This window comes from Musa acuminata, chromosome BXJ2-5, assembly GCF_036884655.1.
Source record: "Musa acuminata AAA Group cultivar baxijiao chromosome BXJ2-5, Cavendish_Baxijiao_AAA, whole genome shotgun sequence".
NCBI lineage: Eukaryota > Viridiplantae > Streptophyta > Magnoliopsida > Zingiberales > Musaceae > Musa > Musa acuminata.
Window position 1 is genome coordinate 45,798,741 of NC_088342.1, and position 12,897 is coordinate 45,811,637.

Here is a 12,897-nt window from a genome sequence, read left to right on the forward strand (position 1 = left end):
AATCGTAAAGTAAGACATTAGGAGTTTCTGAGATTCGTGCAGAGGCAGTTCAAGGGCGTTGATGCAGTCGATTTTTTTTCTTATTTTCTTACAATTTTAACGGCATGGCCAGGTGGCATTTTAGGAGTTTAACTCACGCCTTACGTGGCGACGTACGCCGAGAGGGGCGTCTCAGAAAACTGTCCCTCCTCGCCTTTTTATTTCGCTTTTTTGCATAAAAAATAATTGAAAATCAATTATTTCCTTTTGATTAGAAAAAGCAAAAAAAGGGGGATCATTAATATTATCCATCCTAATATCGATGGATGACATAAATTAAATACATTTAACACTGTGATTTAAATTCAATCATTTTATATCCACGATTAAATTTTTAAAGACATAATTAAATATATTAATTATTCTAAATTTGATATTGATGGGATTCTTACATATAGTCAGTATTTAACGCATTATATAATATAGATAAACTACATATAGTCATTATTAAAAAAAATTAAATCCAGTCTAGAAAATATCTATTTTTTTAAAAAAAATGGAAGCGGCCCAATTTTATTTGTAAATTTGCAAATCATTTTTATTTAATTAATTTTGAGGCAATATAAGAATCGAGAGGGAGAAAAAAAAAAGTTGTGAATCACTTTTGAAATAAACATATTTGATGGTAAGGAAAGGAAAAAATAGCAACTATTGGAAGCCTAAATTTAAGGGGATTTCTGATAAATAACCCAAAGAGTGTGGTGGTCAAACATTTTGTGCTTTCCCTAGAAATCACATTTTTCTTATTTCTTTGCTCTTCAGCTTATTTTATGATTTGAGATTGAGAAAAAAAGAGAAAGTTATAAATCACTTTTTATATATTTGATTTTGAGGCAATGCAAGAATTGAGATGGAGAAAAAGATAGAAAGTTGTGAATCACTTTTCAAGTCAAAATAAACATTTGATGGAAATGAAAAGTAAAAATGTAGGATCTTTTAATTTTGTTCATATTTTATATGTTGAAGACTTATTGAAAGTTTGATAGTCCTATTTTAATTAATTTTGATAATCGTTTTAGGTTTGTAAAGATAAGTTATGTGTAATCGTTATGCAAAGGCTAAACTACCCAGAAATAGATCATCTAAGTAGTATTTTGAGGATTTTTCTAGCTCCACAAAGTGGTGTGGAGTGTCAGTTAGTACAGCACATAGGAGCTATCTGGGTGGCACATAGTTGGATGGGCCTTTAGGGTAATGTCTAGGCTAATTTGCTATCTTATTTCACAGTAATATCATATGGGCACTTGTGGGGACTTTGTGTTACGGTGGACCACCTTAGACACTTTGTAAGCTTACAAATTTCATATTTGTAACTTGCATTGGGTGTTTGCTAAAATTGTTATTTATAGATCTTGATTTAAATGTTATATCAAACTTATCTTCTCTTTTATAAATCCTTAAGAGACCATAAGAGATTTCGAAAAGGTTGATCCTTCGTAGACGGACACACAAGAGTGCTACACGACTTTGGCAAAACCAGCTAAGTTTGTGACATATGAGATCAAAGCGAGACAAGCATACCTAGAAATACTTAGCATATAAATATGGAGGGACCTAGCGAGACTATGTAGAGGGAAACTAGCACACGCAACCGTTTGGGGGAAAGCAAGCACATAGACATAGGAAAAGGAGTTGCTCAAAGGAGTGAGCATCCACGATTATCATTCAAAAGAATGAGTAACCCTTTGTGTAAGAGGTACCATGAAAACAAGCGAGTTATAAAGAACGTATAGCGCATAAAGGTTGCGATAGTTGAGTTCGAGCTATAATATGATGTTGGTAATCAAACTTGATGGGTTGTGCTCAAGGCAAGTGAGGTGCATGATAATGGATGAGATCGTGTAAGATGGGATGGGTTGCTTAATGACTGAAAGAGATGTGCAAAGCTCACAGAAGTGAGGAAAATTGATAACTCGAAGAATTTGGTACTAATGCAATGGCTTATATATGAACAATAGGTTATTCATGGCTATCCCAAGGCAACCGAATCTTGGTACCATTGAAACTTTCTCATCAACATGGAAAAAATACGTTTATAGGAGGTTGAAGTCTTCATCGAGTTTAATATGTTGCTAAGCCTTGAAAGGCACAATTGAGGCTATATTGGTGAAGAGTCACAATTTAACAAAGTGCATTCGTAGGGATAGAACAGCGCACAATTTATTCAATAAGGCAGAGTAGTTCAAGGGGATAGTGATCCTTGAAGCTTTAAAAGAGAAGGATGCAAAGAAAGTTTTGAATCTCGAATTTTGATGATGAAACTAATTGATGTGTTTATGATTTGATTTGTGTTTTGAGTGACGTAGGAAGCTTTGATCAGGGATAGACACTTAAAGCATGAAGAATCATGTTGGGCTAGAGTATAACATGTCAGAAGATTTAACGTCGAGTCGAAGGATAGGTCAACGTATCAGCAGAAGGCTTCGGGCCATGGGTTTGGGCATCAGGACAAGAAGAGCAAAAATTGCGCTAAGGAAATCGGAGTTGTGGAGGTCAACTGGCCGATTGGGTAATAGGTCGCAAGAGAGGACAATGCGCTGAAGAATCAGACGAAGTGTCGATGAACCAATGATATACCGGATAATATTTGATTCAAGTTTGTAATAATTATTTAGATCAAATTAGGTTTTAGGTGTAATTGGGTTGGAATTGGGCCAACTCAATTAGAGGCCAATTGGGCCCAAGTTTAGGTTGTGTTGGGCCAAGTGAAAGGCTCAAACAATGACCCAACAGATAAAACCATCGGTGGCACAATCTCCGAGACTATATCAGGCGGTGGTACCGCCCAGACTTAGTCTTTGAGACTGTCAAGCGGTGGTACCGCCAGTATGGGCGGTGGTACCACCTAGACACAATCTCCCAAGCGGTAGTACTATTAGACTGTGTGGTGGTATTGCCCAACACAAGCGGTGGTACCGCTAGTACCCCAAAAATCGAGGATGAGATATTTTTAGGCTCCAAGTTTGAATCCACTTGAGGCTTATAAATACCTCTCTCATCCTTGGTTAATACACACAAGCACAAAGAGCTTAAAAGTGGAAAAACATCGTAGCAATCAAATGAGAGATCCCCTCATCTAGTTCAAAGTTTAGAATTCTATTTAGCGATAGTGAGTACTTGTAAAAGGTTATCTCCTAAACTTGTGAAAAGGAGAAGAGGGGTGTAAAAGAGTAGTTGTTCTTCGTTCATTGAAAGAAGATCGGTAGTGGAAGCCGATAGCCTCGAGTGAAGAGGAATCGGGAGTGGATGTAGGTCACAATGACCGAACCAATATAAAATTCTCATTTGCATTACCTTCGTGCTTTTTCCTTATACTGCAAATTGAAGTCTTACTTTCACTATGCTTTTGTAAGCTTTTAAGTTAAACATCTTTCGGATATGTTTTTATCGTATGAAGATTTTTGACTCAATGTAATTTTACCACTACACTTATTCCCCCCCCTCTTACTGTTGACTTGATCATAATAGAAAAAAGTTGCTCCAATGGGATTGATATCTAAGATGGATAGGTCTCAATTCTCTAGAAGGAGAATCATGTGTAATGGACTGCACATGTTAAGAAGGTATACCTTAACACAATAACTCCACAAAGCTCAACGGACCAAATGAGCAATAAGGAGACATCACATGATCTCACATGAAGTAATGCATTGGTGGATGCATTGTAAGATCAAATAGAGGAGCGACCCAAGGTCAACACCAAACAAAGACACATAGAGTCGATATGGAGATTAGACTCAACATAGGGCTAACCTATGGAATAGTGAATGCGAGGGCCATCATCAACACAATGAAACCTAAGGAGTGGAGTAACTTAGATGGAACTTAGTAAAGTGCTCAAGCCGTATAAAGGGATTGACACAGAAGGTGAAACATAGAGTGGAGGCACAAAACTTTTCTTCGATAGATGTCAACGGCATAAACTCTTGTAGAGTAAGAATGAGATCATTTCATTCCATGGGTCTCTTATTTTGATAGAGTGGACTCAACCTATATAGTGTCAAAGTCGAAGGAAACTTCGAAACACACACCTTATCTCGGTGAAGTAGTTGACTGATGAACTAACGTGACTTAACTTATGGAGGCGAAGCTAAGGTCAAAAGGCCTTAGTACGAGGCAAGAGGACAAGAGGCAAATAGTCTTAAAGAATATGCTACAATGTTACTATTCGAGAGCAGCTAAGCAACAGACTATTGTAGAAATATTCTTCATCCGGGTGTGACCCGAGATCAGGTGGATGAAAGTCGATTACTAAAAGAGCAAACATAATCGTAAGTGGCGGAGGCCTTACAAAATGATGGTAGTAGCCACACATGAAGAGATCGTAGTCCAAGTTCATCCTATAAAAATCAGAATGCAATAAAGATATCATCAGAATACAACATAGTGCTCTAGATAAAGGCGAAATAGTTCAAGATAATATGACACACATAAGAGAAGTCCCGCGAGGGACTTGATCATATAGAGGTATGATCATGAGCTACTAGGAGCTCCACTTTAGTAAACAATAACAATTATGGATTCAATAAATGAATGTCAAAGTAGCGTAGATATGGGTTTTTATGCGTGCATCAAATTTTATATCAAATAAAAGCATTAATCATACCGAAGGGAAATTCCAAGTGCAAGTACTAGTGAGTCTCATTGGGGCGAGCTTGATCATATAGAGGTATGATCGGGGTGGTTGGATAGTTGGATTACTCCAGAGCTCATACTCACTTAAGGAAGTCCAACAAGTCAGAGGACAGCCAAGTAAACGTATATTGCTATCAAGGAAGCTAAGGAGAATAGAATTGACACGAGCCTTGCAACATGATGGCGGAGGCAATACATGAGAGTTATAGTCTATCTTTCCATGAACCAAGGGGAACTGTTCAAAGAACACAAAGGTGTTAAAGCAAGGGGTCGAAAGGGACAACGAAGTAAGACAAGTCCAAAGGGACTCACCTACCTAAAACTGAGTGTCGACTAGAATGAAGATGGACTAGAAGGTGTGCTATAGTGTCGCAGAGGCGGATCAATCAATCATGAAGAAATAGACAAAGATGCGAGGTAGTAGATTGTAGGGCTATAGGAATGATAATACCCAAGAGCTACCTAGTTGATACATATTTGGATAGGCTTTTGGGGTAGTGTTTAGGGTCGATTCGATACCTTATTTCATAGTAGTATCATGTGAACATTTGTATGGATTTTAGGCCATGGTGGATCACCTTGGATCCTTTATCATGCATACGATCATTCAGAACTTGTAAAATCTATATTTATAACTTATATTACCTATCAAATACTTATGGAAATAACTACAAGGTTGACCTTTAGTGATAGATATATAAAGGTATTTTATAATTTAATTAAAATCAACTAAGTTAATAATAGAACGTATAATGCGAGTGTTTTGTTCTTATATGTTACACTAGTAAGCTAGGGGATTCTATGCATAAGGGCATGCTCAAGATGGCAGCCAGTTCATGTCAAGGACACAATGGGCCACGAATGCTCAACCTAAGCGACAATTGTTTGCAAGCCACCCTTGCGAAGCCTTAGCATGAGAGTCAAGTCTTTTGAGAATCTCCTACCCGATGAGGCCCTTCTTCTTCTTTCAACTCTCGATCGATACTACAAATACCCACACACCCCATCCTCTCTCTCCATCCCCTCCACAGTCGTCCTCGAGTCTCTTCAAACATAATGGCCTTCGTCCCGCCTCGAATGCCACCGCGTCCATTTGCGCCACCTCCTCCAAAGGTATCCCCGTCTATACCACCTCCGCCGAATCGCCGTAGCCCCCCCCCACCCTCACCTTCGAAGCAAACACCACCTCCACCACCTCGCCGCAGACCCCCGCCACCCCCACCTCCGAAGAAAGCGCCACCGCCACCAACTCGCCGCAGCCCCCCGCCACCCCCACCTCCGAAGAAAGCGCCACCACCACCGCCAAGAAGGATGGCCCCGCCTCCGCCGAAGCTGCCACCGCTACAGCCGCCTCCGGCACCCGTCCGCCCTCCACCACTGGTGCCGCCGCCACCGAGCCCGAACCACACCGTCATCATCGTCGTGTTCGTCTCCCTCGGCGGCCTTCTCCTCCTCGCATGCCTCGCGGCGGCACTGTTTTGCTGCATCAAGAAGAGAAAGAAGAAGATGGCGTTCGCCGTGGACGTGGCGGACCGTGTGCATGTCCACGAGACTGTCGTTCCAGGACCCCATGTCCGACAACTGGCGACCCGGTCGAACGACGAAGATATCAAAGTCCATGAGGTGTTCAAGAAGGGCGCGGTGACCGGTGAAGCTTCACTTAGTGAGCCTGCATCGGGGAAACAACGCTCGAGCAGCACGATCGGCGGCGCTGGCCCTTCTGTGACGAGTCGCCACCACCTTCTTTAGCACAAAGGCTAGCAGACAACAGAAATGGTCGCCAAAGCTCTGAGAAATATGCATGATGGTTGAATAAGTGTGCTTATTTGATTGTGTGCCTGTTTACACTTGCATTCATTCCATTCATTGTTATCTGCTGTGTGTGTATTGTGATTATTTAAGAGCTGCATTCATTTGCAGATAAGTAATTCGGTCCTCGTATTCAATTTGGATGAATTTTAGATTCTTGTGGCTACCATCAAAGTGATTCGTTTAGGGCATAACTTGGAGTTAAGAGATTGTTTTGGATGGTGGCAGGTGCAGAACCTGCATATAACTTCAAGTGAATGTGTATCGACTAGATTCATGCTAGACATATAATGGTCTCTTGATCCCTCTTCCTCCTCTTAGACATCTTCGTCTCCACTGCCTCCCACTTTATCCTCTCCTATGACCTCACCTATCGTACTTATGACATCATGGTTTAGCTCTCCCTCACTTCCGCCTTCGGCCTTTTCTACCTCTGTCTCTCTACCTTCATTCATTGCTATGGCTTCCGTCGTTTTCTTTTCCTCGACAAGATGAAAGTATATTTAATGAAAATCATAATTTTAAAAAATAAATCATTATTTTTTACATTAGCTTTTAATACATGCCGAGAGAAATATTTTTCGACTGGTTGCCATTCATATGTTGGTGCTCATCTTTTAAGAGTATATATATACCTACTTTTAAGTGTCAAACAGTACAATACACAGGAGCTATAGTTGGATGGACCTTTAGGGTAATATCTAGGCTAGTTCACTGTCTTATTTCATAGTAGTGTCATATGGACACTTGTGGGGACTTTAGGTCGCGACGGACCACTTTCAACACTTTGTCATATGGCCATTAAGAGCTTGCAAATTTCATATTTGTAACTTACATTGCATATCAAGTGCTTGCTAAAATGGTTATTTGTGGATCGCAAGTTAAATGTTTTATCTAACTCATCTTATATTTTGTAAGTCCTTAAGAGACCATAGAAGGTTTCGATGAGGCTAATCCTTTACGAATAAACGAACAATGGTGCTATATGTTACGAATAACTCATCTTATATTTAGTAACCAACTCGAAACATGGAGTCCATGTTGAATCTCGGATTTTGATGGTGAAATCAATTGATGAAGTTATGATATAATCAACGTTCGAGTGATGTAGGACTAACTTCGATCATAGAAAGATAAATTGATTGAAGAAGGAAGAATCAGATGTTGGGCTGGAGTGGAACATGTCAGAAGAATAAACATCGGGTCGGAGGACCGACCGACATGCTAGAAGGATTTCGTGTCATGAGTTTGAGCATTGGGCTAGAAGGATCGGACATTGAACCAAGGAGATCGGATGTTGCGGGAAGTCAACATGCCGATGGTCGGACAATACGTTGAAGGAGAGTGATGTATCAAAGGATCAGATGAAGCACCGGATAAACCAATAACATGCCAAACAACATAAGATTCACGCTTGTAATCATGTATGTTTAGATCAAAATAGTCTATATCGAATTGAGTTAGTTTTGTGTATAACTAGATTAACAAAATTAGGGAACCATTGGGCCTGATTTAGGGCTAAGTTGGGCTCATTCAGTGACCTAGGGTTAGATCAGGCGATGGAACCGCTTATGAGCTGAAAAAATATGAAATATACTTCTTCTAAAAAACCAGGCAGTGGTTCCACCGATGTCAAGCGATGGTATCACCCAGTGTTAGTCTGTTAAGCAATAGTACCACCCAGAATAGGTGGTGGTAACGTCAGTTGTCAATCTAGCAGACGGTGGTACTGTTAGTATCCCGGAAACCCGGGATGAGATACATTTTAGCTTCATTTTTGAAGTTATTTAGGGCCTATATATATCTTACTCTTTCTAGCTTATAAAGGAAAGATAAGAGAATGAAAACTTGTGTTTTAGAGTATGAAAACTACTATTCATAGGTGCCCAGGAAGCCAATTATGTGAGTGATAGCATGTGTGACTTGACACGTAGTCGTTTTGCTTATTATATTTTGACATTTATCACTTTATATTGACTATTGCATATATGCATGTATATATAGTCATGTCATTGGATCTATGCAATAGGAATCGGATCGTGATGAGATCACGATAATGAGACCAATTCACTTTTAAACATAAATCGTAAATAATCCCGGTCATAGGTTACTTGAGAGGGACATCGAGATAACCGGACAGACTGGTGTGCTATATACCCGTTCATATGATGGATGCAACTGATCTTATAGTTGCTCGTGTGGGGGCACTAGAGATATAGTAAAGGTGCTCATTGGAGAATTAGTTCATTGATTGATCCACTTACGAAATGATGGATGGTTGATGATACATTATTGTCAAATAGTGATTTCGTAGTCCTAGTGGTATATTTGGTCCTTAGACTTGAGACACCAAGGATGTCATGTATGAGGGCTCTATTCTTTGATACCGGACTTATAGGTTTGGATGTCCCAGATCTAGTACAACTGGCAATCGGGAGTGGCAGTCAACCTTACGAGGGCTATTGAGTGTCGATAGAGGATCATATACTCTCGATGTCATGAGAGGAATATCCCATGTATTCTTGCTCAAACAAATCCCTGACCAGGGTCATTCGGATTGAGAGAGAAAGAGTTCTCTGGGAGAATCCGATTAGAGCAAGACTCGAGAAGAAACCGTATGGGTTTGACAGCACCATGCCCGGTATACGGTCTTTGGGATATTAGATGGATGATGGACTATAGGTACAGGGTAATTAAGGACAGACAGATCCAATGGATTGGATTCCCTTGTATCGTCTGGAGACTGCGGCGTAGTGACCTAGTACATCCGTAGTCGATGAGTCGAGTGAATTATTATGAAGATAATAATTTACTGAGCTAGAAGGAGTTCTGACAAGTATGACTCACGACCAGCTCAATATTGGGCATAAAAGGTCACACACATATGGTAGGCGTTACGATGAGTAGAGGTTCGGATATGAGATATCCGTCGGAGCCCCTATCTTATTGGATATCCAATAAGCCGCTAAATTATTGGATCCCATGGACGAGATCCAAAAAAAGCCCATGAGACATTATTAGATAGAGATCCACTAATCTAAGAAGCTTAAGTAGTTGGATAAAGATTTAATACCCAATAGAGGAGGATCCATTAGGGTTAAGTTGACAGGGGACCTCTATAAATAGGAGGGATTCATTGGTTCATAAGCTAGAGCTTTTGCTTGCCTCTTATATTCTCCTCCCCCTCTCTACCTCAAAGCATACCTGGAGTTTGGAGAAGCATCATCGCTGCCCTGCTATGTGAATCACCACTAGAGAGGAGGACACTTGACCTCCTTCACCCTCTCCTAAAGATCTGCAAGGATTCAGGGATATATGATTTCCCTAGGTAATATAATCTTTACTATGCGTAGTTTTCTATTTTGTGGATTTTGCTCACCAATCTTCGCACGACGATAAACATCTCTTTAGGAATAGGAGATTTTGTTTTATGTTCTTCCACTATGCATGTGATGTCGCCCCTCAAGATTTCCCAACAAAAACTCTATTAGAAAGTCAAGTCTTTCCTCCTTGAGCTTAGAGATTGTTCTAAGGGAGGTTTTGAGGATTTTCTTATAAAAGAGGGTTGTAAAGGTTCTCTCTTGAACTTGTCAAGAGAAGAAAGAGTTATAAGAGGGTAGTTGATCTTCACCTATTGAAAGAAGATCAGTAGTGAATGCTGATGGCCTCGACGGAAGAGGAATCGGGAGTTGGCGTAAGTCACGACGACCGAACCACTATAAACTCGATTTGCATTTCTGTTCAGGCTTTCTATTAATATTGCTTATTGATTTACTTGCTCACTACTTTTATGTATGTTGTAAGTTAAACATCTTTTCGACATAGGTTTGATCGAATGAAAATTTTCTAAAACATCAAAGTTTTTACGAAGCACTAATTCACTCTCCCTCTTAGTGTTGAAACGGTCCTAACAGTACAACTCTTGAGGAGACAAGTAAAGTCGAGGAATATTTATCTTCTCAACTCTTAAGAGAATGAGCAAAACTGAGAATCCTAGTTCTCTTATTTATTTAGTAGATGAGCATTATATTAGTTTAAAGACCCTTCAAAGAAACTTAGTAGAAGATAATATTTGTTAAATCCTTACCAATAGTGATCAGTGTTATCGAAAGTTGACAGTTCACTTCATTTTCCAACAAAATACCAATCAAAAATGAAAGTGAAGTGAACCTACTTGGCGATGACAACTAAGTAGAATCAGAATCGATAGGTAAATTTTACAAAGGAAAGACCCAAAAACTTTAAAGTCTGTGAGGCGATGCTCACTAAAGCTTCAACAGACATCCACCCAATTCAAGCGGCATGATACGTTTAAAGAATGGCACATAATAAGTAAGGACTTTTCCTTTATTTAAAGGATTGTGGGAACCAATAAAGATCAACATAACTCAGTCAACTCCACACCATAGTATGGTGGATCAAAGTTCGATTACTCTACAATAATGATGAAGTGCAGTTGGAAACTAAGAGGCATGTAGAGCAAAAGATTAAAAATTCGGTAAAAGCTAGGAGATGTAACGTCCACAAAGGCTTCGACAAGGACATTGAATGAATAAATGGGGGAGTGTCATGGACTAAGCTGCAAACGAGAGTTTAATATAATGCTTATGTATATTCGTGTCTTTCGGTTTTGTTCACAACATGTAAAAGGCTTATGGTAAGCATGACAACTCTATTTCAGTTGGCTTTAGTGGTCATTTTAAACTTATAAATACAGGTCATGTGTAATCATCATGTAGAGACAAAACTATCTAAAAATAAGCCATCCAAGTAGTTATTTTGGGGTTTTTTTAGCTCTATAGAGTAGTATGGAATTTCAACCAACACAACACCTAGGAGCTACCTGGTTGACACAGCTTGATGGGCTTTTGGTGTAGGATTTAGGATTGGTTCGATACCTCATTTAATAGTAGTATCATATGGGTACTTATATAGATTTTGGGTCATGATGGACCACCTTGGACCTTTTATAACATGATCGTTCAAAACTTGTAAAATCTATATTTGTAACTTATATTGTCTATTAAATATTTACTGAAATAATTAAATATGAATCCCGAGTTAAATATTTTCTCTAACTCATCTTTTTTTAATATCCAAAATTCGATATTGTATGATTTAATTAAAATCAACTAAGTTAATTATATAATGCAAGAGTGTTTTGTTCTTATGGCTTACACTAGTAAGCTAGGGGATTCTATGCAAACGGGCATGCTCAAGATGGCAGCCAGTTCATGTCAAGGACACAATGGGCCACGAATGCTCAACCTAAGCAACAATTGTTTGCAAGCCACCTTTGCGAAGCCTTAGCATGAGAGTCAAGTCTTCTGAGAATCTCCTACCCGATGCGGCCCTTCTTCTTCTTTCAACTCTCGATCGATACTACAAATACCCACACACCCCATCCTCTCTCTCCATCCCCTCCACAGTCGTCCTCGAGTCTCTTCAAACATAATGGCCTTCGTCCCGCCTCGAATGCCACCGCGTCCATTTGCGCCACCTCCTCCAAACGTATCCCCGTCTATACCACCTCCGCCGAATCGCCGGAGCCCCCCACCACCCTCACCTTCGAAGCAAACACCACCTCCACCACCTCGCCGCAGACCCCCGCCACCCCCACCTCCGAAGAAAGCGCCACCCCCACCTCCGAAGAAAGCGCCACCACCACCGCCAAGAAGGATGGCCCCGCCTCCGGCACCCGTCCGCCCTCCACCACTGGTGCCGCCGCCACCGAGCCCGAACCACACCGTCATCATCGTCGTGTTCGTCTCCCTCGGCGGCCTTCTCCTCCTCGCATGCCTCGCGGCGGCACTGTTTTGCTGCATCAAGAAGAGAAAGAAGAAGATGGCGTTCGCCGTGGACGTGGCGGACCGTGTGCATGTCCACGAGACTGTCGTTCCAGGACCCCATGGCCAACAACTGGCGACCCGGTCGATCGACGAAGATGTCAAAGTTCATGAGGTGTTCAAGAAGGGCGCGGTGACCGGTGAAGCTTCACTTAGTGAGCCTGCATCGGGGAAACAACGCTCGAGCAGCACGATCGGCGGCGCTGGCGCTCCTGTGACGGGTCGCCACCACCTTCTCTGGCACAAAGGCTAGCAGACAACAGAAATGGTCGCCAAAGCTCTGAGAAATATGCATGATGGTTGAATAAGTGTGCTTATTTGATTGTGTGCCTGTTTACACTTGCATTCATTCCATTCATTGTTATCTGCTGTGTGTGTATTGTGATTATTTAAGAGCTGTATTCATTTGCAGATAAGTAATTCGGTCCTCGTATTCAATTTGGATGAATTTTAGATTCTTGTGGCTACCATCAAAGTGATTCGTTTAGGGCATAACTTAGGAGTTACGAGATTGTTTTGGATGGTGGCAGGTGCAGAACCTGCATATAACTTTAAGAGGAGGACTATT

At 40.7% G+C, this 12,897-nt stretch overlaps 2 protein-coding genes across 2 annotated transcripts; both read left to right on the forward strand.

Moving 5' to 3' along the window:
• The first annotated feature begins 5,710 nt into the window (after nucleotides 1-5,710).
• LOC135611891 (protein TRACHEARY ELEMENT DIFFERENTIATION-RELATED 7A-like) lies at nucleotides 5,711-6,661 on the forward strand. The gene has a single exon (XM_065107538.1). It carries the CDS (start codon nucleotides 5,731-5,733, stop codon nucleotides 6,421-6,423), a length of 693 nt encoding a protein of 230 aa, XP_064963610.1. The 5' UTR covers nucleotides 5,711-5,730; the 3' UTR covers nucleotides 6,424-6,661.
• Nucleotides 6,662-11,937: 5,276 nt separating this feature from the next.
• Nucleotides 11,938-12,582, forward strand: LOC103986388 (protein TRACHEARY ELEMENT DIFFERENTIATION-RELATED 7A-like). Its single transcript, XM_065107248.1, has one exon. It carries the CDS (start codon nucleotides 11,938-11,940, stop codon nucleotides 12,580-12,582), a length of 645 nt encoding a protein of 214 aa, XP_064963320.1.
• The last annotated feature ends 315 nt before the right edge of the window (nucleotides 12,583-12,897 follow it).